We start from the raw sequence: 27,029 nt of genomic DNA, 5'->3' as shown, positions 1-27,029 counted from the left end.
ACCTCCTGGGAGTACCTCTGCGTCGCTCCAGCCCACCTCACCTGACGCCTATCCACACCTGACTCAATTAACCCACCTGACTCAGCTAATCAGGCCAACATACCTGAATCCCATCCTGCCCTCCACACTGACTCACCTGTTCACACCTGACTCACCTAATCAGTCCCAGACGCATCTGATTCCTATCCAGCATTCTACAAATTACTTACCTACCCTCACCTGACTCACCCAATCAACCTAGCATACCTGACTCACCAATCCACACCTGACACCGATCCACACCTGACTCACCTAATCCACCCAACACACCTGACACCTCTCACCACCTGACTCACCTAATCAACCCAGCAAACATGACTCACCTAATCACCCCTCCACACCTGACTCTATCAACCCAGCACACCTGACTCACCTAATCCACCCAGCACACCTGACTCACCTAATCCACCCAGCACACCTGACTCACCTAATCCACCCAGCACACCTGACTCACCTAATCAACCTAGCACACCTGACTCACCTAACCCACCCAACACACCTGACTCACCTATTCCACCAAGCACACCTGACTCACCTAATCAACCCAGCACACCTGACTCACCTAATCAACCCAGCACACCTGACTCACCTAATCAACCTAGCACACCTGACTCACCTAATCAACCTAGCACACCTGACTCACCTAATCAACCTAGCACACCTGACTCACCTACCCAGCCTTCCATACTGACTCACCTAATCCACCCAACACACCTGACTCACCTAATCCACCCAACACACCTGACTCACCTAATCCACCCAACACACCTGACTCACCTAATCCACCCAGCACACCTGACTCACCTAATCCACCCAACACACCTGATTCACCTAATCCACCCAACACACCTGACTCACCTAACCCACCCAACACACCTGACTCACCTAATCCACCCAACACACCTGACTCACCTAATCCACCCAACACACCTGACTCAACACAGCTGGATTTGAGACACGGCACATCCCCATCATCCATTCCTCTATAATTATGACTATTCTTTATCATGCAACGGCCAGGTGACTCAATGACGAGGAAACATAAAAAAAAAGACCTTCATACTTCACACTTGACCTTGACTGACCTCATACTTGATCCTTTACCTTGACTGACCTCATACTTGACCCTTTACCTTGACTGACCTCATACTTGACCCTTTACCTTGACTGACCTCATACTTGACCCTTGACCCTGACTGACCTCATCCTTGACCCTTTACCTTGACTGACCTCATCCTTGACCCTTCACCCTGACTGACCTCATACTTGACCCTTTACCTTGACTGACCTCACACGACCCTTTACCTTGACTGACCTCATACTTGACCCTTTACCTTGACTGACCTCATACTTGACCCTTTACCTTGACTGACCTCATACTTGACCCTTTACCTTGACTGACCTCATACTTGACCCTTTACCCTGACTGACCTCATACTTGACCCTTTACCTTGACTGACCTCATACTTGACCCTTCACCTTGACTGACCTCATACTTGACCCTTTACCCTGACTGACCTCATACTTGACCCTTTACCATGAAACTTCCTTGACTGACCTCATATTTGACACTAGACTGACCTCATACTTGACACTAGAATGACCTCACACTTGACACTTTACCTTGAATGGCCTAGACTGACAATACACCTGACCTCACACTTGACACTCCCTTAAATGACCTCACACTTGACACCTTAAATGACCTCACACTTGACACCTTCAATGACCTCACACTTGAAACCTTCAATGACCTCACACTTGACACCTTCAATGACCTCACACTTGAAACCTTCAATGACCTCACACTTGACACCTTAAATGACCTCACACTTGACACCTTAAATGACCTCACACTTGACACCTTAAATGACCTCACACTTGACACATTAACTCGGATGACCTTCTATGTTATACTTGACATGTGACCTTATATCTGACCCCTGACCTGGATTGACTTCGCTAATACAGATAACCCCGGCTGACCTCGCTAGCACAATGATCTGCGATACAAAAACCGCTATAAAAAGTAACCATAACAGATACCACTCAAAAAAATGCCAAAAAAAAAAAAAAAAAAATAATAATAATAATAATGTACATATATTCTTCTATGGTGTGTGTGTGTGTGTGTGTGTGTGTGTGTGTGTGTATGTGTGTGTGTGTGTGTGTGTAAAACAGTCATGAGCAAAAGTTAGTTGACATTTCACTAATGGCTGATGCAGGGGAAGGCATTAGATTACATTTGTACAGCAAGATGAAGCACACAACAAAAGAGTATGTGAAAGATAATATGTTTAGTGAGAAGTGGGAAATATGGAAGAACAGAGGGGAATTTCAGTTAACTTTTGCTCATCACTGTATATTTATGGACAATAATATCGATCTATTCCTCTTTTTTTAAGCCAAGAAATATGAAAGTCTTATATAATATTCTAAAACACTTATGGGTTTACAAAAATCGAATCACTGGGTTTCAAAATTCACCGCTTGCTATCTTGTTATTTATCGTATGGAAGTGGATCAATATTTATGTCCGCAACTGGACCCCTTTGGCACAATGAGTTTTACTATATGTCATTCTTGCTATGACTGGACGATTTTATTCAGCTTTGGGGAGACTTCTTGTATTACTGTCATTTTTATCATTATTATTATTACTGCACTTATTAATAGCAGTTACAGTATTAGTATTTAAAGCAGCACATTCATCTGAACCTAAACCCGACAGACTGCAGGCCAAAATTACTCATTTTTCACACTACCTCGCATTGGAAGATATGGAGTGGACTAAGAAACATTTGAATAACTGGGCAGTGGAGCCACCAGAGTACATCAGTGTCACCATTTGAAGGCATCCCTCACCAGTGAAGGGAGTCAATGGAGACTTTTTCTTACTCTTTCATTACTAGAAATCTTTCCCGAGTAAAATCGTCGTGTTTAAAATGACATATTCTAAACTTTATTTATTCTATTTATGGGGAATCTTATTCTGCACTGGAGCTACTGCTGTTGCTAAACCCTGGTCTGTCTGGCTAGGCAGACCTGTTGACCACAAGTACAACTGCTTCTGTAGGAGCCAGCCTACACAAAGTACAGTACAGTACATACAGACTTGAATGTAATCGTCTTAAAGTAGCAGTAGTAGTAGCTGCTGGTGTAATCACAAGTTCAACTGAAATGAGAACCCAGTGGACCAAAGCTGAAACTCCCCTTCTTCGGGAGTCCACCATCCACCTTTCGGGGGACAGTGAGGGAGTTGAGGGATGTGAAGGCATCCCAGGCAGCAAGAATATTATATTATGAAAAATACATCATCACCGTGAAGTTAGTGTCTTAGGAAACTTCTAACAATGAATGGGCAAGAAAAGAACTCCATTAACACTCTCTTATGATATGTCTCCCAAAGGCTAAATAAAATCACCAGTCAGCGTAAGAAATAAAACAACCCAGACATATTCAGCACAAAGGGGCTGGTTAACCAAATGTTGTCAATTCTGCCTTAGGACCCAATAATAAACTGGCACCAAATTTTGTATTATAAAGTTAAACTGTATTATTGTTGGCAGAGGATATGCCCTACCACTTCTTGTATGCAAAATGAACCACTTAGGAAAAGATGTACCAAGAATCTCGTGTATGCAAAATAAACCACTTAGGAAGATGTGTTACGGAGTCTCCAGTAGGCAAAATAAACCACAATGTACAATGCACCAAGAAGTCTCCAGTATGCAAAATAAACCACTTAGGAAGATGTGTTGGGGTCTTCAGTATGCAAAATAAATGACTTAGGAAGATGTTACAAAGTGTTGTGTATGCAAAATAAACCACTTAGGAAGATGTGTTAAGGAGTCTCCAGTATGCACAATAATCCACAAAGTAAAATGCACCAAGAAGTCTCCAGTAGGCGAAATAAACCACTTAGGAAGATGTGCTAGGGAATCTCCTATGCTAATGTAAAAAGACCCTACGAGATTATTTCCCACCCTCGACTCCTGTCCCTTCAATGTTTACGATGTTTGGATAGACACTTCCTTGTATATTTTGCTTGGTTCCCTTCACCCCTTCTATCTATTACTGTCTATCATTCTCTCTCTCTCCCTCCCACCTTCTTTTTTTTACTTATCCCTATCTTTATCTCTCACACTTCTTTTAAATTTGCTCCTCATTTTTCTTCCTTCCTCTCTCTCTCACACACAAAAAAAGACACATTATATCCCCTGTATATATACCCTATATAAATATATTGTATACCAACACTTAGGCCGGCTTGATTGTCAGTTAAAGAAGCTCCCTAACACCTTTTACTTAGTGACTTATTTTTGGATATGGCTGATTAATATCCTTTTGTACGTTATTTATGCAATGGTTATATTGGATGGATTTGCATAAAGAAGAGGACAGTAAGGTACAATAAACAAAATAAATCACTTCGGAAATGGTGTTGGGGAGCTTATTTAACCAGTAAGAATGCAGACCTGACTCCCTATGCCTACAATGTGCCAGAAATATTCAGTATGTTTAATATTAATGAACAAGATGGTCTGTAAATAGCACTAAAAAACTCATCTGGGAATATCTTATGTGTTGCAGAATGGGTCAGTCTGCTGATGTGGGTGTGGGTGTGGCAGTGGGAGTAGGAGATGAATAAATGATGCACGACAGACACTGATAAAAATAACTGTCTGCTGGTGTGGGCGTGGGTCTGGCAGTGGGAGTAGGAAATGAATAAATGATGCAGGGTAGACACTAATAATGCTGACTGAGCTGTACCCGCAACACACAAGAAATCACCAGGCAAAGTGGGAGAGGAGTTACCGTACATATAGACCTATATAATTCAATTCCTAATCCCTTATATTTTGAGTTTGTTGACTTTTTCTGCATTTTCCCACCAAAAATTTTGAATTGCTAATTTATTAATTTAGTCATGTACAGTGCTGCTATTAAGTGATGTCATGAAGTCCTCTGAAAATTGGTGGACACGTGACATCACTTTCTAGCACAACTGGACGTCCATGAGCAAATTTCATCATCACTTCCCTGCCTCCTGTAGCAATGGGTCTCCTTTTATTTGATAGTAATATGAAGCACACAACAAAAAAATTAGAGAAGGAAGGATACTCTCTGTCATTTGGGAAAGAGTGAAAAATATGGAAGGTGTTGAATGAATTCTGATGTGATAGCAACAGGAAGGACACAACATTATGAGAAGAAAGGATACTCTCTGTCGTTTTCGGATGGAATGAGAATTATGGACGGCAGGATACGTTATTGGCAGAGAACTGTTGTCAAAATTTGCTCATGGCTGTACATAGCATCACATATGGCATTTTTAGGGATATTAAGTTGTTCAAAAATAAATAGCTAAATACATAAATAAAAATAAAAAGAAGGAGAATAATTCAGTCAAATCAAAGTGTAATTCTATGGTAGGGATTTTCATTTTTCTTTTATGGGAAACTCACTTCTAATAATAACTTCACTGTTAAATTTTGGAGGGAATTTTGAACTTCTCCTAACATCAATAGAAGTTTGAGGATCTACACACTACAAGTATAAATGTTTTAATTTGGTTGCACATAAAGATGATAAAATACAACATGGTGTCTAATACTGTCTACCTTTAAACTAAAATCATATGAACTAAACCAACATATATTACCTAACCTTTAACATCCTAGTGAATGAAGGGTTTCTCTTCTATTTGTAAACTCTGACTATACTCTTTTTACTTCCTCATGGCCTAAAACTGCCATCTCTCCATCTTGAATGCTGAGCTGTAACAATAGATTAACACTAGAATATGCTGCTAGTCACAAAGAAGTGCTATGGAAAGGAGGTAGAGACGTAGTATTGTCTTATTCTGCCACTGAGCTACATGAAATAAGCAGCAAAAGGATGAAAACCTGGGACATGTTGAGGTAAGAGGATGCTAGTCACAAAGAAGTGCTATGGAAAGGATGTAAAGCCAAGCACAGTCTTACTCTGCCACTGACCTATGTAAAATAAGCTGCGGAAGGATGAAAATCTGGGCCAAGTTAAGGTGAAAAGAGTATAGGTGGGTTGATCCTTCCTCAGTCATATTAATCTGCCATTCCATCATATTACTATGAGTATTTTCCACTAATATGAATCTGTTATGACCTGGCTTATAATAAAGGAATATATGAAAATCAATGTGTTTTTATATTTTGGTGGTGGCAGCAGCAGTAGCAGTAGTAACATTAGTAGTAGTAGTAGCAATAGTAGTAGTAGTGGCAGTAGTAGCAGTAGTAGTAACAGTGGTGGTAATAACCCTACTTATAACCCAAGTCCTAAGAGATGGTAAAGACAGGATCCAGAAGAAAGGCATAAAACATAAATTTGGATTATCATCATCATCATCATCACACTAACCCTAATTCTAACAAAAGAACTGGTTGAGGTAGGATCCAGATAAAAATTTTAAATGATGAAGCATAAAACATGGAGAACAGTCATCGTCATCAACATCAACACAATACTCCTTCTCCTCCTCATCATCATCATCATTAACACTATACCCTTCCTCCTCCTCATCATCATCATCAACACTATACTCCTCCTCCTCCTCATCATCATCATCAACACTATACTCCTCCTCCTCCTCATCATCATCATCATCATCATCCAGATCTCTTTCCCACTGGCAGAAGGGGAGGAGGGGTAAGGTATTTTTAGAGCCATAAAACAATAATATACTTCAATATTAACCAAAGCTTGACCAGTTAGTAATACCATGAGTTGTAAGTCCCAGCCACTGCTCAGATATACAGTACACTCGGATGGGCTAAATCCAGGAGCCTTAACCCAACTGGCCACCAAGCATGCACTTGGTTATATGGTTGCCACCCAATGTAACGGCTTCCTGGCTATAAAAAAAACATTTGATATGTCACTCAGTGTGGAGTTACCTGTAGATTGTACTGGGTGAGTGGATAGGTGACACCCCCACCTACTACAAATACTGGTAATCAGAAATATGCTTGGGTAGCGTTAAAAATATTTATTAGGTAAATGATAACTTACTAAGATATTGAGTCTGTGTTTAATTCTAAGCTCATGACAGACAGATTGATAGACAGGGATAAATAGATATAGATATATAGGCAGATAGATAGACAGATAGACAGAAAGACAGATAGATATAATTAAAATGCTATAAATTACATAACAACAAATTTAAACTCTTGGTTGCATCTAAAAATATAAACCAAAAAGAATGATACATTGAGAGAGAGAGAGAGAGAGAGAGAGAGAGAGAGAGAGAGAGAGAGAGAGAGAGAGAAACATCTAATTATCACAGTAAGGAGTATCATAAAAACCACAGTATAAAAAGACACTGGTTAATCCCTCCATAACACCATATAAACAAACAATGCTATATTAACCCTTCTAGCCTCTGATTCCTTCTTCCCTGCATAAAAAAAAGAAGTAAGGCTATGACAATTTTGTATATATGAGACTTACCTAAGATACTGGTTATAGGAGCATAATACTGTAATAATAATGATAGTAATAGTAATAACAGTGATGACGATAATAATAAAAATAATAACAAAATTGCACTCTACTTAGGTAACCTTAAAGATAATAGACTGAATATCATTGGTACCTCACACACACACACACACACACACACACAAAATCTAATCACACCTGCATACACACAAGCCTCTCTCTCTCTCTCTCTCACAAACCCAACTACCTTTAAACAAACCAGACCTTTACCTTGTGCTCCTCTCCTGTCCAAATTCTAAAACTATATTCAATTTAAAAAAAAATCTATCACCAATTTTTTACCCATCTACTGAGCCACTACATGGAAAAAGGTGTATCTATAGTGTTGGGTGACTCTACGCCTTGCATCTTCAGCACCCACGCCCACTGTCCGTCCACCTCTGACATTGGTGGTAAGGCTACTTGCAGTCCTTTCTTCACTGTCTTGAACTGCAATGAAAAGTGAAAGATTATGATGCTAGGTTAATAAGAACACAACTACTTCTGCTACTAATATTACTCATACTACAAATGTTGACACTGTACTGTCATATTACAACTGCTGTTACTACCATACAATTACTACAATTCCTATTACTATGACTACTACTATTTTGACTAATAATAATAATAATAATCATGGTCATATTCCAGTCCCTTTCTCCCACATAAAATTGGTGTATAAATATTGAAGGATAGGCTGACAGACAGAGAGGTATGAGATGGAGGATTACAGTACATGGCTCGGCAGGTGCAGCTGTTATGACTCAGTACTATTTACAAATTGATCCTATGTTTTAATTTTAAGGTTTAGAGCACTATACTCTTTCTACACTAACTTGACTTAAAAATGCCTTCCTCCATCTTGAATGCCAAGCTATACACTAAACTCTTTTCACACTAACTTGGCCTAAAAATGACTTCCTCCATCTCGAATGCTGAGCTATAAAACAAGATTAACACTACATTATAGGACTAGTCATGAAGAAGTGCTACAGGAAGGATGCTGAATCACAGTATTGTCTTTTCCTACCATTAAGGTACAGGAAATAAGCTGCAAAAGGAAAAAAATCTGCGCCAAGTTAAAGTTAAAAGAGTTTAGTCAACTTTGAAGAGTTTGGTCAATTTTCAGATGTATTGGCACTTTTGAAAAACATGAGCTAAATTTTTGTTACTACTACAACTAACTCAAACAGCCACCTCTTACGGGATCATGGCATCTGGATATACAAAGATAGATGGATAGGTTGACTACTATTGACAGATACAATACCTGTAGATCAGAGGGATGTCCCAAAAGTGAGATGTGTGTGGTCGGTGTGGCCTGAACAGATCCCAATACCAGTACATCACCTCGAGGCCACGACAACACTATGGCATAAACTGTACCTTCCTGCTGTGTGAACCTGTAAGTGAAAATACATTAATGGCAGGTGGGCACTGATGGTCCCCACCTGTCCACAAGAAGGCCTCTCTCTCAAGCACCCAAGAAATGGGAAAAATGAAATATGAAAGAAAAATTACTACTGGTGACCAAGAAAATGATCCACATCTTCAATCACTTCTCACTAAATCCTTGCTAAAATATAAACAAAAACATCAGTCAGGAAAGTGCAGCAGAATGTGAGAGTAGCAGAACACCTGTGCATTAGTAATTACCTACCTGAACACCTAGCTCCATCTGTTCACTCTATCTTGGCCCAATATTGCTACTGCCAGATGCCTGAATCCCGTAAGGGGTGGCCACAAACAAATTGCCTCCATGTCGCCAAGTCCTCCGCCATTTCACTGCCATCTCTCCACTTTAAATATTAAGCGCTAACCTGTCTCTCTCTCCCAGCCAACATTTTAACAAGCATTACATATGAAGCACTCTGCATACATTATAAAATTCACAAACTCACCAAACACCCGAGGTCAGTGAGTCATTCTGGTGTGTCCAAGGCTGTGACTTATATACCGCCTCTCCGTTTATTCCCAGCCAGCTTCCTAGTTGCCTCAGTCGTTCTTCCATGATGGGAGCAATGCGGCCGTCTCGTGTGGGGCCGGTGTTGATTAGAATATTACCTGAGAAAAAAAATGGAGAATCGATCCATCATCCAATCGTATGTCGCCCCAAGAGAAACGAAAATTCAAGCCTTAATGCTCTCTCTGGGATGATGATGATGATGATAGTTATGATGAAAGTGGTGGTGGTGATGACAATAATGATGACAGGCAAATAATTGTGTTCATATGATGATGACAATGATAATTACGGTGTTGGTGGTGACAGTGATGATGACAGGCAAATAGTCATGCTCACTATAAGGATCTTTCTAAAAACAACTTGACAATCCACCTTCTAAAAATAAAACAAACATAATCTATCTATCTATCTATCTGTCAACGGTAACTGGATATTTTAACACAGCTTACCTCCACAACTAATAGTCATGGCCAATTCTGTGAGCAGGTCGTGTATGGAGATGTAGTCAGTGGCCGGAGCATTTCGTCGATATCCCCAAGAATGTTTGTCTAATGTCATACAGTTCTCCCATTTGTGTGGCTGTAACACCCCTGGATACATGAAGGAAAATGGTTAATGCCTGTGTAATCCTTGTAACACACACACACACACACATTATGCCCTTATATATGCTATACTCTTCTAAATCTAACTTAGCCTAATACTGCCAGCTCTCCAAACTGAATGCTGAGCTGCAAAAAATATATAATAATAATAATAAAGCAGCAATGACAATAATAATAATACCTATAAAATGGTAAGGTACTAGTCATGAAGAACAGCTATGGAGAGGATATAGAGCTATAGTACTCTTATTCTCCCAAAGACCTTTGACATAAGCTACCAAACACTGAAAATCTGGGCCAAATTACGATGAAAGGAGTATATATGTCTCACCTGGATTATAGTGGTCAGTACAGGTATAGAACGACCCATGATGACAGGGTATGCCTCGTCCCCACCTATCATTAACCACTACGGTATCTTTGACGGGGGAATCATTGAACAGCCAGGCAAGGAACACAGTGGAATTCCAGTACCAATCCTCTGCCTCCCAATCACCATCAGACCACACCACATCAGGCTTGTAGCTGTTGACCTGTAGTGAATGTGTATCGTAGGTTACATAAATGTGGTCGTAGTAGTAGTAGTTGCAAACCCAGGCTCCATCTAACATGTGAACCCAATGGAACGTAGGCTTAAGCTGCCCTTCTCCTGCAGTTCACCATTCTCCTTTTGGGGGAAAGCAAGGGAGATGAGAGGTGTCTGTATAACCAGGCAGTGGAGTGACTTGGTTAAATCAATGCCACCACATGAAGGCATCCCTCTCCAGCACAAAGGAGGGAATATCATCATCATCATCATCATCATCCATACTTACCAACTCGTACAACTCAGGCATGGTCTTGCTGTTGACAAAGGTCTGTGTGTGGAATTTATTTGCCTTGTCCATGAGGTACAGTGGGTGGAACCATTCGTACAGGGAGTGGTACAATCCGAAGTGGATGTGTGGAGTGTGGGAACGAATAGCAGAAGCAAGATCACCTGAAATTCAAGGACACCATAAATCTGACCCACACACACACACACATTTTATAAATCTAACACATACACTGTACTTTCATTGTATTTAGCCAGCTGTCAGTGTTCTTCAAGAGAAACTGGGAAGATAACTTTTTCTCTGAGTATACCTAAGCACCAGAGGCATTCACCACCCACGTTCCTTCTCTGTCATGATGTGTTTAATGCTTTATTTCTCCTACAGCCAGATTTTATTCAGTATAGAGCGAGGGATGGAGTGGAGAGGTTTATGAGAGAGGGGGATGCGAGTTGGGGGGAGGGCAGTGAAATGGCAGGGGACAGGGCGACATGGAGGTGATTTGTTTCTGGCCACCCCCTAAGGGATTAAGGCATCTGGCTATAGACAGACAGATGGACAGAGCAGTACACTCACTACTTGCAGTCTCTCTCCAGCTGAATACAGTACAATCATCAAACAGTAAACAATGCAAAACTGAAAGGACATCACAGAGTTGCTGGGGTTAATGGCTAATTCTAACTCATTTACAACAAGCAATCTCTCCGAAGATAAATAAAATTACCTGGGAGCTGTAAAATTATAAAATATGTTGTCATACTGAAGAGGTTCAATTAAAGAGATAAAGTATGGTATGATGTGTCTCAGAACCTGCCTCGACGACTGGAAAAATGTGGAGAAAAATTGAAACGCTCACCCAAAAGGTCTCTGTTTGGGCCGACATCCATGGCGTTCCACCCCCATGAGTACTTTGATGGCCAGAGTGTATATCCCTCATGGTGTTTACTGGTCAGCACAACATACTGCGCCCCTGAGGCATTGAACAGCCGTGCCCACTCCTCAGGATCGTAGAATTCTCCAGTGAAGTCCGGAGCAAAGTCTTGGTAGGTGAAGTTCGGTCGATAATTCTTTTTCATGAAATCGACGTACTCTTTGGTCTTCGCCCCTGTGGAAGGATAATGTAAATATAGAGGCATAAATCACCTCCCACCACCCCAAAAGATGGGCCAACATGGTATCTCAGTGTTGTGTGTGAATGGCTCAGTTTGCTGGTGTGGGCATGAGTGTGGCAGTGGGAGTAGGAAAAGAATAAATGATGCTGGATTGACAGTGATAATTCTGACTGAACCCTCCCCACAATATACCACGTACTTCCACGAGAAAAGGAATAGGAAGGATATACATAAACCTTCGTGTATACTGTAACTACCTTGCCAATGATCCCAGAACCACTCAGAGCCAAAGGACGGGACGGAAAACACGCCCCAGTGGAGGAAGATGCCGACCTTTGCCTCATCATACCAGCTGGGCAGAGGTCGCAAGTCCAGTGATGACCATGTTGGTTGATACTCTGCACTGACAATACACCCTGCAAAATGAGGTGGTGATGATGATGTAACTACTGTACTGAACTGTATGTGGTGGTGGTAGTACAATTGTTAATGCGCTGGTGAAGTGTGTACTATGGTACATCAGTGCAGTCGTTGTGTGGTACGTGGTTCATAGTACTGTACTGTATAGTGGTGGTTGTGTTGTATGGTGGAGTTTAACATATTTATACTGTAATGAAGACTGTGTGGTTGGTTTGGCTGGTGAGGTGTGGTGGAGCACTGAAGTGGTGTTGTACAGAGGTAAGTTAGTTTTGGTTCGCAAAGAATAAATAGGTGAATGTAAGTGTAGTGTAGGCTAGTGTAGTGTTGTTGCTTCTATACCCTGGTGTGTGTGTGTGTGTGTGTGTGTGTGTGTGTGTGTGTGTGTGTGTGTGTGTGTGTGTGTGTGTGTGAGCAGACCCATCAAGCACAATCAAGCAGGTGTCTTGCTGTGGCAGGCAGTGCCTGGCCAGGGTGGGAACAGGGTGCTTCCACATAGTGAGGTGCAGGTAAAATGGAGGAGGCATAGCCCCCAAGAGGATGAGCTGTGTATAGGAGATATGTAGGAGTAGTAGTCTCAGCCCGGACTTTGACTACTTGGTAAATGTGGTTGAGTTCCCCGCCTGGGAGTGGTGTGCAAGGCCAGCTACCACGTCACTGCCATGGTAGTACCTCCCGGGACGATGGTAAACATCCATCTACTACCTTTTTGGTGGGCTAACGGGTGCTACACCTTGCCCAAGGGTGACCCGGGACTATGCAGGGCAGGGGCGTCCAGCTTCCCTGAGCCGGACACATCTCACGGCCGCATACCCTCTATGGTGCAGTGTGGTGGTGTTATGGCAGTGTGCAGTAGGCAAATTTACTGTTAGTGTAACTGTGTGGTGGTGTTGTGTGTCCTGTGACTGATAACTGATATACTAACTCCCCTCCCCCTCATCCCTTACCCTTCCTCCTATCAGGACACAGGCACCTCCTCGTGACCTCCCTCTCACACACAGTAATAATAATAATAATAATAATAATAATAATAATAATAATACAGTACACTACGTGAATCTAACATACATACTGTCCATTGCCAATTATGTGAATTAACTTACAGTGTTCAGTTATATACGTCGATTAGCCTACAGTGAGCTCTCTCTCTCTCTCTCTCTCGTTTACTTAGTGATTATAAAACACACACACACACACACACACACACACACACACACACAGAACTTATAAAACCTACTTAACAATAACTATGGGAGTAATAAGAAACAGAACATTCTGGGCATCACCGATTTGTTCAATCGACGCTTTAAACTTTGCAAATAACTTTACGTCAATTGTACCCTTCCTATATCCCACCTACTAGTTGAGAAAAAGGGGCGAGATGATGAGGATGAAGATGATTAAGAAACTTCATTAAACATATGATAAACTGGGAAGCAATACGGTAGACTGGCAAATTATATAACAGATTAATGAATAACACTAGAATCGTGATGGACGCGAATACGCATTTTTCTTCCATTCCCGCTTGACTTTTCACTTTTACCACAACCTTGGGATAAAAAGGCTTCGTGAAACATGGGGTTAACTTACGAATACATACCTGCAACACTACGAAATTAAACACGAGAACTGGAAACACAGCTGACCGATGCAAAAGGTCTAGTGATGTAGCACTGAGCCTGCTTCTACATATCTATACTTTTCGTCCTCTCCCACTTCAATATCCACTTATCACATAACCACCAGACTAATGAGCTTCGTTATTCAATATGCAGATATATGGAACCTTTAACTTACTCGAAGAAATAACTTGGACGGCTCTGACCGGAGAAAATGTTATCGAACGTACAGTATCATAATTTTTCGTTCCCTCCGACTTATAACATAACCACGGGACTACGCAGTTTCATTAAACACTATGATCACTAGAACTGACCTATGACAGTACGAAATAAGGGCAAAAACGCCGATTACAACACTGACCCGAGAAGAGAGAGAGTAACACAACCACGTAAGACATCCTGGACAAAACTGAAGCCCGTTTTAGTTCCGCCAACACGCGTCGCTAAACGTGCTCAAAAATCGCTAAATACAATCTCTAAATTATCACCAAAAAAAAAAAAAAAAGGGGGAAATCTCAAGATTATAGTAAGAATAAAACAAATTTCTAGTATACAGCTAAATCTCTTGCCGTTAAACGTTAAACACTGTTGTTAAATGGAGGGTCGTATCAAGATCTAGTTGAAAACACGCTACATTGGCAACACCACTGGCAGGATGTTGGTTTCTTGCATGGATCCGCCCCCTACATTATGTCGCGCACACTAACGCACATACACACATACAGTAACATACATACGCACGTACTCACAGCAACACATACACACTCATTCCAACACATGCACAAACTCCACTACATAGGCACATACTCCAACACATACGCACATACCCCAACACATGCAAATTATCACACCAACATACGTACATACTCCAGCACATATGCATATTCACTCCAATGCACAAACAACAAAAGCACATTCTGACCCACACACACACACACACACACACATCATGACATATAGTTTCATGAGTTTCTGACACTCCTTCTTTCATGTCATGAAGGGAATACGTGGGTACCAATCCTTCTTGCTCAGTATTATTCAGACATTTTCATCCTTTTGCAGCTTACATCCTATAGCTCAGTGACACGGTAAGCCAAGCATGGCCCTGCATCCCTATCTTAACACTTCTTCATGATTAGCATCTTCTAGTGTCAATCCCTAACTATAGCTCAACGCTCATGAGGGAAAGATGGCAATTTTAGAACTAGATAATGGCAACATAATGGTAATTCTGAGCATCTAACTCCTATCCTCTCTAATGCCTTTTTATTCATGCAGAGAATACATGAGTGGTAATCTCTCTCCTTGCAACATGTTAGGAATACAAGGAGATGCCAGCAGTCCTTTGACCCTCAGTGCATGGTCACTGAAAACAGCACTACTTAGAGCCAGTAGATGATGGGTGACCTAACCTACCATCACTGTTAGGGGTATACCCAGGATATTTTCTAAAGCGTCAAAGTGGTTCAGTCAAGAGGATGGAGAATGACAACTGGGTGTGGAAAGTGAGAAGTGCGAACAGGGGTAGGGCTGCAAGAAGCAGACTGGAAAAGACCTGGAACAAGGTCATAGAGTGTAACCTTAGGGATAAGGGAGTGAACAGTGGGGCTGCCAGAGATCAAGCAGCATGGAGAGTCACCATTAAGTGACCAAGGCCGATGTATGGCTGTTGGAGCCTTCATAAATGATACGGTATGATACGAGGGAACACCAAGGAGGCAGAGAGTTAATAGGCTGACCTTGCTATATGAGTGACTGTTACTGTGATACAGCTGTATGCTTATACCATCTAATTTTCAGCACCCCTTTTTTATATGACCACCAGTTTTGCTTACACAATTGCTTCGGTCCCCCGTGAAGCACTATTTTCAATATACTGTACAATCACCATTTTGGGCTTACAACAATCACTGTAATCCTAAACTATGATACAGTATACAATTATGCTTTCTGATTTTTATTTTTTTTTTACGAAGACAGCAAAAAATTTTTAGCCAGACTAACAGCAACTCAAGACTATGGTTACCTAACTTATTGCCCCTACTCCCTGACTCAGTTAATATTCCCTAAAAAATGAATAATAAAAATGTATTAGCTGTTGTATTTAATGTATGAGAAATGAGCATACATCAAACTGTTACACTGTACAAGAACAATCATACAATATAGTCAACATGCTACATAATATGTCAGTTATACAAAAACATTGGCAATTATCTGTACACAGAGTAATGAATCAAAAGAATTGTCATCACCATCATCATCATCATCATTTTTATCATCATCATCATCATCACAACTACCGCTTAAAATGTTTGATATATGTATAAAGAGGAGCAGAAAGCACAAAAACAGGAGAACTATCATCATCATCATCATCCTTACTGACACTAAAAAATGGGGAATAGATGGAAAGAATGCAGATGTAGCAATAGATCTCTCTTCAGTTCCCTATTCTATACACCATCATCATTATCCCATTTTAAAATCTGGGATGCGTATAATCAAAAAATTGGTCAGAGGTGTAATGAAACTAACCAATCAACAAAGCCCCTTCATATTCCTAATTTACACGTTGCCATCACCATTATCATCATAATCATCATTAATCTAATCCTAATCTCGCTCATAAACAGGTGGGTAGGATCCAGAAATGGAAGAAAAAAAGCAGAATATTTGTAAAATTATCAACAGAGTAACTATACACCTCTTCTAAACTGGAACATTTATAAATTAAAGTATTTGGTGCATATAAACTTATTTTTAGTAAATTTGCAGCCCCAGAATCATTTAAATGTGAACCTGATAGATTGCAGGCTAAAGTTTCCTCTTCCTGCAGTCCACCATCCTCCTTTTGGGGATACAGAGGGAGCTGAGGGATGTCTGTATTACCGGGCAAAGGAGCCAACTGGTTAAGTCAGCGCCATCACATGAAGGCATCCCCCTCTAGCACTAACTTATTAAAAATTGCTAAATAATCTGCATATCATGTTCAAAATTGTTTGAAAATGTCAACCTTCTACCCCTTGTATAATATTATGCTTATTTCTCTTCTTGTTACTATCAGGCAATTTCATTCAGCTTATTACCCCTCTTAGTGAAGGATTTGATCTGTGACTGACATCAAGTTGTGACATATTTTCCAGCACACACACACACACACACACACACACACACACACACACTCTGCCACTTACTGCACTGACACATTTCCCGTATCACTAACCCTATCTGATATTACTAGTGCAATGAAATACTTCAATGTGCCTGCAACCATTACAGTTAGCTGATGGAATTCCTAAGTTAGTGGATGATTCCATATTCTCTTCTGGCTAACATTAGATTATTCTTTTCAGCTGACATACTGAATTTAGTGAGAAATATTTAGTCTACATTTTTACTATCCAATAACAAGATGAATTTCCTAACTTATCACAGCTTCATAGAATTTTTAATAGATGTAAATTTTGTATAATGTAAATGTTTCATAAATGCAAATTTTGTAACACTTCTAAATATTTAAACTGGCATTCATAATATAAAACAATGCAGCTTAAGTAACTATTCAATTCCTGCAACAGATTCTTTGTATATTCCGTCCGATAAGGCAACATCGAATGAGCAACTAAATCAGCCAATACGAGAGCAGGGAATTACTTTGGTTCCTTCTCCCATTAGACATAAAACTAATAGTAATAACTCTTTAAATATTTTGAGAACCAAACACCTATAGTTTGTTTACCCCAACTGCTGGAAATTTCATCCTTTTGCATCCTATTTTCCATAACACTAGCAGAATAAGACATTACGGTATGATGGCTCTATATCCTTTCTATAGCACTTTGTAACCAGCACCAAATCCTAGTGTTAATCTATTGTTACAGCTCAGCATTCATGATGGAAACATGGCAATTTTACATCTATTTCAAGTAAGTGTTCTCCCTACGTGTCAAGTGGGGTTGGTGGAGGATTAGTGCCCCTTCCTGTAAAACAATTAACTCTAAGCCCTTGGCCACCCCGTTTGGGATACATGGCGTCTGGCAAAGAAAAAAAGAAAAAAAGTATAGCTGTCACACAAAGGAAGATGGAATAATGCTAATCGAAGGTGTCAATGTAATGTGCCGTGGGAATAATGGTTTCAATCTCTAAGAGGCAGTTGCACAGGTCATGAGTGCATCCCTGCTTTATCACACTGAAGATTTCATATACGGTACTTTACATACACAGACTACATCTTTCAAGTCATGGTTATTTCTCTCATACAAACGTCATGCAAAATACCCCTGGCTGAAAAATGTTACTTAGTTGGCTGAGAAAAGGGGATGCAACACCTCTGAAATATTCCTGACTCTGCCCCTGCAGGTTTTAATCATATATCAGTCACCAGAAGGATAGACCAGTTGCCTACCCTAATACTTTCAGTGCCAGTGTACTCTGGTCATAAGCACCTTTACCTCACGGAGGCAATATGGAAGGGGTGGGAGGACTGAATATCCTTTAACGAACTGATTTAGATGCTCATTTGACTCAGCCTTCATTAACTAAACTGTATCAACAACAAAGAATCTTGCTACTGTTGTCTAGGCTCTACTGGTACACTAAAGTACAGTACATTACAGCACTCATTAATAATTGTGGGCTTTAATCTTGCCAGCTTAAGAGACTCCTAAACACCTCTTCCCTAACAGTTTATTTTTGCAAGGGGCACACAAATAATCTCTTGCATGCTACATACTCTAGTATTAAAAAGATATATATGATTAAGCAGAGAAATTACAGTACATACTATACCCATGAGTTCCTATTCTTCCTGGTTGTGGAAGCCCCCTATCATCTTTTCCTTACCAATTTTTGTATACGGCTAATTATCAATCCCTTGTGTGTTATTCCTGCCCTCTATGTTCAAAAGACACAAACAACATAGAAGAGAGCAGCAATGTAGTATGGAAAATAAATCGCTGAGGGAGAGGTGTTAGGGAGCTTCCTTAACTGACCAGTATATAGGTCAGGCAATTTGTCTTTTAAGCCCTGTCCCCATCCTGAGGTCATAGTCTAAGTCCATGGCCTTCCACTCTCTACACAGTGTGAAAAGGGGAGCGACACTGGGTGAGAGGGGGAGTGACAGTGGGTGTGGGAGACCTGGCAGTGGGTATAGCACAACATCAAGCGAGTAACTTATGGGAAAAAATGATACCACAGACACTAATAGTTGCCTCCCAAACTTCACCTTACAATTGTTCAAGTCCAACTGTTACAGGTTTTTTATGAATGACGGACACCTGTAATCTGGTATATGGATTTTTAAAATTTAATTTGTTTTTCCTTCCTCTGTTTATCTTCTCTAAAAGAAAATAACAATAATAGAAAAAAACACTTACAAGACTATTAAGGTGTAACCAGCACATAAATATTCTCTTCTGTGTCCTCCATGTCATGATATTTATGTATAAATAACAAACAGGAATGTAAGGTGAAATATACAAAACAAATGGCAAAGGAAAAGGTGCTAACAGCCTCCTACACCCATCAGATCAAAGCCCCCTGAAAGAAGATCAATGACCAAGCTACACTGAAAATTCTATACAACTGTACACGGCATATATCCCCTGAACTTAATCAGCTCAAGTCTGAAATAAAGACACTTGCATTCAGCAACAGAAATCCTACATGTTATTTACTCATTACAAAAAAGAGAGAGAGAGAGAATCCACTAAATAATGTTAAAAATATAGCATACATAATTTACATGGCAAAAGTCTGAAAAATAAACCATCAATTAATTTGTTCCAAGTCTGAAAGAAATAAGCTATCATACAACACTAACAATGTTATACTGTACAGGTCATTTGCTCGTCAACAAAATTCTACTGAAGTCTCGGAAATAAACATCATACTATTACCTGTACTGTACATGGCAATTGCTTTTAAAATTTTCTCTTGCTAAGTCTGAAAGATATAAAGCTTCGTGGTCCATTAAAAATATGATATACATAATATACTCTCACAAAATGTTCTCTACACTGAATTATATGTCAACAAAATTTCCTCTACACTGCATATATATCTGGACAAAAATTTTCCCTACATTGCACTTAAATCTGGACAAAATTTTCTCTATGCTGCATTTGCTCCCAACAAATTTCTGTACAAAGGTGCACACAGGCATAGGTAATATTTTCTGTACACAACATTCATGCTTCAATATGCTGTCAAACAAAATCTGATGTACTGTACATGGCATTTATATTTTATGACATTTTCCCTACAAGGTGTAATATTTAACTCCTCAGCTGCAACGTGCCTTTCAGGAGTTTCCATCGTCCGTGGTGTATCTCTAGAATATTGTCTTAAAATTTCAAATATTGTATCCCACATTTCCTTATGGCATGAAGTGGATGTGACACATCACGGTAGGAGAAATAGACTGAGGTGGTTTGACTACATGGAGAAGATGGAGAGCGAGAGACTAATGAGGAAAGTGTATGTGAGTGAGGTGGAGGGCAGGGGAAGAAGGAGGGAGAAACCAAGGATGAGATAGAAGGATTGAATGGACAGGTATATGAGAGAGGGTGTGTGTGAGCTGGGGGTAGGGCAGTGAAATGGCAGGGGACAAGGCGACATGGAGGCAATTTGTTTGTGGCCACCACTTACAGGATTAAGGCATATGACTATAGATAGACAGAACACATGAAATGTGTTAATGACTGATGAATGGCCAGATGAAGAATGATTCCATCTTTGTCTCACATGGAGGCTGGTGGTGGCTATGATATATCTTGTCCACCAGGGGGCTACCCAACCAAAATACAGTTCAACAGATGAAAACAAGGTGCCTTCAACAGAATGGAGTCACCTAGTCTTCCTGTTGGCTTCACTTGTAAGTAGAAAGACTTATTTACCTGTTTATGTACAGGCAAGTCCCGGTTAACGAGCAATCGCTTAACAAGAATTCACTAATAAGTGCAAGGTCTTGAAATTTGTACCATCGCCTGTTTAACGAGCAGGTAAAACCTCCCCCCGAATCCCAACTTGCAAGAATCAAGATGAGAGTTGGGCTGCAGCTGGCCATTTTCTAATGCTGTTTTTTGTATTTCATTTGTATTAACCCTTTATTCCCGCTTAAAATTGTCTGTCACAGGCGCTGGTCGTCGGAAGAGGTTACCTGGCTGGTTGTTAACCCCATCCCTATTTTACCTATCTATCTACTGTATCTATCTATTGCCAGATGCCATAATCCCACAAAGGTTGGCCATTTGACTCCGAGTTATTTATTTTACAGGGAGGGGCACTAACCCTCCACCAACCCACTTGTTGACACGTAGGGAGCACGTATGGTTTGGTTATATGGTTATCACCCAGTGTTATAAATGGCTTCTTGGCTTACAGGAAACCATTTGGCTTGTCACTCAATGCAAAGCCACCTGTAAAGGAAAGAAAAGCAAAAAGAAGTGACAGGAAAGATGGGAGAAACAGGAAGAGAGGATGGCAGGCACAGAAAAAGAATGATAAAGGCTAAGGAAATGTTACTCTGTATATATTAATGCTATTTGTATATTTCAGGTGTATTACCCACTTGTATTAACCCCTTATTCCAGCTTCAAATGATCGGAAAGTCAGTTTTGGTGGTTTGGGGGAGGATGCTCAGAGGCCTTGCTCCCTAACCCTATTTTTCCCATAAGTTCTTCACTTCGTTTAATAAGAATTCAGCTAACGAGCAAAATCCTTGCTCCCAATTAGCTCGTAAGATCGGGACCTGCCTGTACTTTAATTAGTGCATGGTAAGAGTCTTCCAGTACACCTTTACTCTAAGTAGAAAGACTGACTTATTTGTCTGTGGATTTTCATCAATGCATGGTGTGTGTTTCTACAGTATACAAAGTCTTTAAGTGAAAAACATCAATTTTCCCCACACCTCCCACACCACAGTCATCCCATCTGACAGGCATGATGCAGCCAAGAGATTAAACAAACTCTCTATGCAGAATTCACAGTTGATCCTGAACAAAATCTTACGTACTGCTGCAGACACTAATATCGATCCATTTCAACAATAAATAACGGAACAGTGAAACAATAACTTCTGAAACCCAGTGAGGTGATATTCGGGACCCCGTAAATTTTTCAGAATAATGTGTAAGAGTTTCATAATTGTTCATCTAAAAATGGAGTGATATTCCTGACCACAACTGCGCATGCCATTTATACCTGAACAAAATTTTCTTTATATCATAATCACATCTAAACAAAATTTTCTCTAGATAGCATTTACACTCGAAACAAAATTTCTTGCTAAAGCTGCCTACACAATATTTGGCTTTTTTTATACAGATATAATAGATAATTCCTTCTTATAGATTCCTCTGCAATATTTTAGGCACTTTATCCAACACCCATCATATCGTACAGTTTCGTCATCATCCAGTTCATTGTTATTATTTCACTGAAGCACCACTGTTTACAGGCTCATCATCGTCACCGCCACTTTCATTATCATCATCATCATCCTAATCAATGCTATTATTTCATCTTTCCATCACTAATTATGTGTTCATCATCATCACCACAACCATCATGATCATCATAATTGTCATCATTATCATCATCCTAGCCAACAGTTTCAAAATAAGTTACTGTTTCACCAAAAGTTATATTTCCACCACAGAGTGCACCTCTCTCAAGATTAATTTCCAAAACAGAATACGTTACGATTCCAGCATATAATACAATCCTTCTGTCTGATACACACTTTCTGTATGCTAAAATCCAACTCTTAAGTTATATACAGTTTTTAACATCAACAGGTCAGCTGTCGTAAGTTACAATTCCAACATACAATACAACCTTCTCATATAATATACTTTTCGTAGGCTTAAGTCCAACTCTCATTATATCTTTACCTTATATTAACCTATTTACATCACTATGCTATTTAAACTTTGAGTATAAGATAAACTGGACTTCGTATATCATCATATACATGATCAGTAGACTCCAAAGCTTTAAAACGCTTTACTATACTTGTGTGTAAGTGAGTATAGCCGTAATATACCTCTGTTCAATCATAGGATCACTTCCACAGTTGATTTGTCTGTATTTAAGTGGCATTTTTATATCTTTTCATCAAGAGGGTCACTTCCAGAGCTGATTTGTCTGTCGTTAAGTGGCAATTTTATACTTTCCATCACAAATGCCACTTCCAGAGTTGATTTGTCAGCAACATTGAAAAGAATCCTCAAACATGCTTCATTAGGGAGGTTTGGAGCTTACTAACAACTCCAAGGCAATCATTCTACTTTGCAAATTAGTGAAATTAATGCCCCTTTTAAAATGGACTTCTATTAAGGTGGATCAGTAAGTGAGAGATTTCCAAAGTGAGTAAAAAGCAAGGTGGGCTGCTAATATTACTAGTGTTTATTTAGCTGATATTCCTAACTCAATCACACACTGTGTCTGCTTTTTACATAACTGCGAAAAGGTATACAAGCAAAACTGTTAAATTCTGGACAATATAACAGTGTATGCTTCTTTAATAATAGTGAATTGGTATATGAATAACCTGTTAAATCTGGTATCATATTGCATGGTTGCTATTTAATAGACAATCTTTTATAATGGACAACCTTCCCTTTCCCATTAGCCCAACCTGAAGGGGTTTTTACTGTTCGTGCTTCATCAGGTAGGTATGGAGTTCATTAAGCATGGAGTGTGGCCACAAGGTGACCAAGACGAATGTATGCATGAATGTTGGAGCCTTCATAAACAATACAAACGATACGAACAAACATACGATGGTAACCACTCTAATAATCCTACTTTACTACCAACAATCTGCCTCTTAGTCACCATCATTGCCAAAGGTGACTGTGGAAAAGGTTAAAGAGGCATTATGGTAAAAAACTGAATGACGAGCAAATATTCTGGACCGCTGCTGGTTTGAGTTACGACAAATATTTACACCTTAACTAATAACAAAATCAGCCTATCCTCAGACCCCTACACCTCAGAGCTTGGATGGCCTGTAACTGTTAATTGATCCTTCAACAACTTTTTTATATAGAAAACAGCTCACATATATCTTTGGCATATTGAGGCTTACAACCAAAACAATGACAGAAGTAGTAATAGTACTGTAGAAGCAGTAGTAGTAGTAGTTGTAGTAGTGGTGGTGGTATTAGCAGTAGTAGTAGTAGTAGTAGAAGTAATAGTAGTAGTAGTAGTTGCAACCTGATAAAATCTGGACATGAAGTTCACACCAAAAATAGAATGAGAGAAGAGATGGAAAAACGTCTGTCCAAAAAGATGATCATCATCATCCGGACCTCCTTTCCCACCCTAGGGCAGGGTGAGGAGTACCAACGTCCAGACAACCTATGTTTGCCCAATCCAATGGGCCACGCTTCCATTCACTCATCATTCAAGCCCCCGGAATCCTGGCACTATCTGATATGCCAAAAACTTTCACCAAATTCTGTAGCTTCATATAAACGTATATGAGTCAAAAAGATTATGCGAACAACAATAATGAAACACAGAAAATTATAAAGTACTGTGAAAGTGGAGTCCTAATTGTAACAGCCCGACAGATGTTATAACCCAGACTCAATTTAACGTGAACCCAGTGGACTGCAGGCTGAAGTGTCCTACTCCTGCAGTCCACTATCTTCTCCTGGGGTGGGGGGGAGGGGAATAGGGAGGGAGCAGAGGGACATTAGAATAACGTATTGGTGCCACCACATGAAGGCACCCCTCTAACGCACCTACTACCCAAAAATATAAAATATAAACAATGCTGAAACAACAGAAACACAGCTGCCAAGAAAATAACAAAGCAATACAGAAGCACAGGAAACCCTCTATATAAGGAACTAATTGGGGGAATAATGGGTAAGTTTGATAAAAAAGTTCAACAGCCATCTTATATCCCACAATTCATTCTTACAGTACCCTAAAAGCATTTATACATTTACCACCACTATCTGCTTCATCATCATCATCATCATTTCCGTCATCCTCTTTTCCTAGGGTACTTAAAGATGGAGTGAGCTAGGGTGTTGAGAGCAATAAAAGCCTGCCAGAGGGAGAACTATCAAAAACCTGCCAAATGAAATGGGCCACACATTCATTCACTCACCATTAATCCTGGCAAATAACGAACATCCCAGTTAAAAGCCCTCCACCTCTATAATCCAACTATGAGACTGCCTAACAACCCTATGTAGTGCCCAAACCATCACCAGACATTAGAATACATTTGTTTACAGTGTATCTTCAAAATATTTAATACCATTTCTTTTTTTAATAAATCCCAAAATACACCTTCAACTAGTGTAGCCTACCCTGCAATACCTCACTAATCTGCAGATAATCCAAACTGGCAGCCTTGAAATTATGCAACGAGAGATGACTGTATACCCTAACTTGCCTGGTATTATACTGTATGTAAAGAGAATGCTCAGCTGGTTGTACAGTTTACAGCATTCTTTTGTTTTATGACTGGGGAGCATTTTTGAAAACTGATTGTATAATGCCTGATCCTTTAATGAACTTAGTGTTGTAGAAATCATCTAAGTGAGAAAACTATTGCATAAGGAGAAATTAGACAGCAACTGTGCAAATGAAAAACAATTGCAAAATGGAAAAACGATGCTAAAGTGTTATGACTGTATGAGGAAACGACTGTATAAAGGCCCACCGTAAAAACAAGGACCTACTGTGTCACGCTGAACTTCAGAAAATCGAGGTTCATTACAAAGAGGGTTTACTGTAATGAAAAATATGTAACAGAGATGATATGAATAGCAATGAAAAGTCACAGAGAATATACTCTATTGTAGGCAGGAGAATTAGTGCTTAAATAGAAGGTATGCTCGTATACTGTATATCAATTTATTAATCTATCTACAGCCAGACGTCACAATCCCGTAAGGGGTGGCCTCGAACAAATCACCTCCATGTCGCCCTGTCCCCTGCCATTTTGTTGCCCTCCCCCCAGCTTACACATCCCTCTCTCATATACCTCTCCACACCATCCCTCCATCTCATCCTTGGTCTCCCATCCCCCTTAAACAGAAGGTATTCATATACTTTACAGAAATCATTATAATACTGTGACCAAACTAGTTATTCTTAAATTAAATTAAATATGGAAACTAATACTCTGATATAGGCAAAAAAGATCTGATATATAAGGCAAAACTTACTATGCAAAAATAGTGGAAAAATGGTAGGAGTGAATAAGTGAAAGTGCCATTCTATCATAGCTATAATAACTGGTCTTAAACAGAAGCTAAGAATGTTTGCATAAGATGATGAGCATATTAATGAGCATACGATCAGCATCATTCATCACCATTACAGTATTAAAATCATCATCATCACCATCACCACTATTCACAGCCTCCTCCTCCTCATCATCATCATCATCCAAACTTTTCAAATCATATATGGGATGGGCAGAATTCAGAAATGGAGCAGACTATAAAATAGGATTATGGAATATGATATCCTAACCTCAGACCCCTACACCTCAAAATATACAATTAATTCAAAACTACACTCCTTACCCCTTCATTGTGATGATTTTTATCTATTTACACACACACACACACACACACACACACACACACATTCACAGCCAAATGATTCTGACAATGACAAACACACAAATGTTACCAAAAACACCTAAGCACTACATGGAAAGAGAGAGAGAGAGAGAGAGAGAGAGAGAGAGAGAGAGAGAGAGAGAGAGAGAGAGAGAGAGAGAAATAATCATGGTACTGCAATGGCAGCGATACAGGTACGTAACAAGAGCATGAGAACCAACAAGCTGCCTCTCCCAAGACTCAGATCTGTAATTTTTTGTTATTGTTGCTGAAACGTGAACCCAGTGGACTGCAGGCTGAAGCTGGTATCCTCCTGCAGTCCACCAT

General features: G+C 39.9%; 1 protein-coding gene and 1 long non-coding RNA gene across 2 annotated transcripts; both read right to left on the bottom strand.

Annotated features, from left to right (window-relative positions):
- Positions 1–1,246: 1,246 nt before the first annotated feature.
- LOC145412138 (uncharacterized) lies at positions 1,247–1,751 on the bottom strand. Its single transcript, XR_013899536.1, has 3 exons — positions 1,644–1,751; positions 1,345–1,528; positions 1,247–1,298 (listed from the first exon to the last, which is right to left on the bottom strand). It is a non-coding gene; the product is annotated as an uncharacterized LOC145412138 (long non-coding RNA).
- A 5,387-nt stretch (positions 1,752–7,138) lies between these two features.
- On the bottom strand, positions 7,139–14,498 carry LOC145411155 (alpha-L-fucosidase-like). Its single transcript, XM_080281213.1, has 9 exons — positions 14,462–14,498; positions 12,316–12,474; positions 11,803–12,051; positions 10,950–11,113; positions 10,466–10,667; positions 9,979–10,119; positions 9,465–9,627; positions 8,834–8,966; positions 7,139–8,010 (listed from the first exon to the last, which is right to left on the bottom strand). The coding sequence occupies exons 1-9, from the start codon at positions 14,496–14,498 to the stop codon at positions 7,879–7,881; spliced, it is 1,380 nt and encodes a 459-aa protein (XP_080137339.1). The 3' UTR covers positions 7,139–7,878.
- Positions 14,499–27,029: the final 12,531 nt, after the last annotated feature.

This window comes from Coenobita brevimanus, chromosome 11 (genome assembly GCF_032717465.1).
Source record: "Coenobita brevimanus isolate Jiangsu-jjx chromosome 11, ASM3271746v2, whole genome shotgun sequence".
Taxonomy (NCBI): Eukaryota; Metazoa; Arthropoda; class Malacostraca; order Decapoda; family Coenobitidae; genus Coenobita; species Coenobita brevimanus.
The sequence above is the reverse complement of the archived record's forward strand: the minus strand, read 5'-3'. Positions and strand labels throughout refer to the sequence as shown.

What these genes read in the sequence shown, in the direction of transcription:
- LOC145411155 (XM_080281213.1), bottom strand. Translation starts at nt 14,498, where the DNA reads ATGTCTTACGTGGTTGTGTTACTCTCTCTCTTCTCGG. An exon ending in GTTACTCTCTCTCTTCTCGG is followed by an intron (nt 12,475 to 14,461) that starts GTCAGTGTTGTA and finishes CTCATTTTGCAG; the next exon opens with GGTGTATTGTCAGTGCAGAG. An exon ending in GACATCCCTCTGATCTACAG is followed by an intron (nt 8,011 to 8,833) that starts GTATTGTATCTG and finishes TTTTCATTGCAG; the next exon opens with TTCAAGACAGTGAAGAAAGG.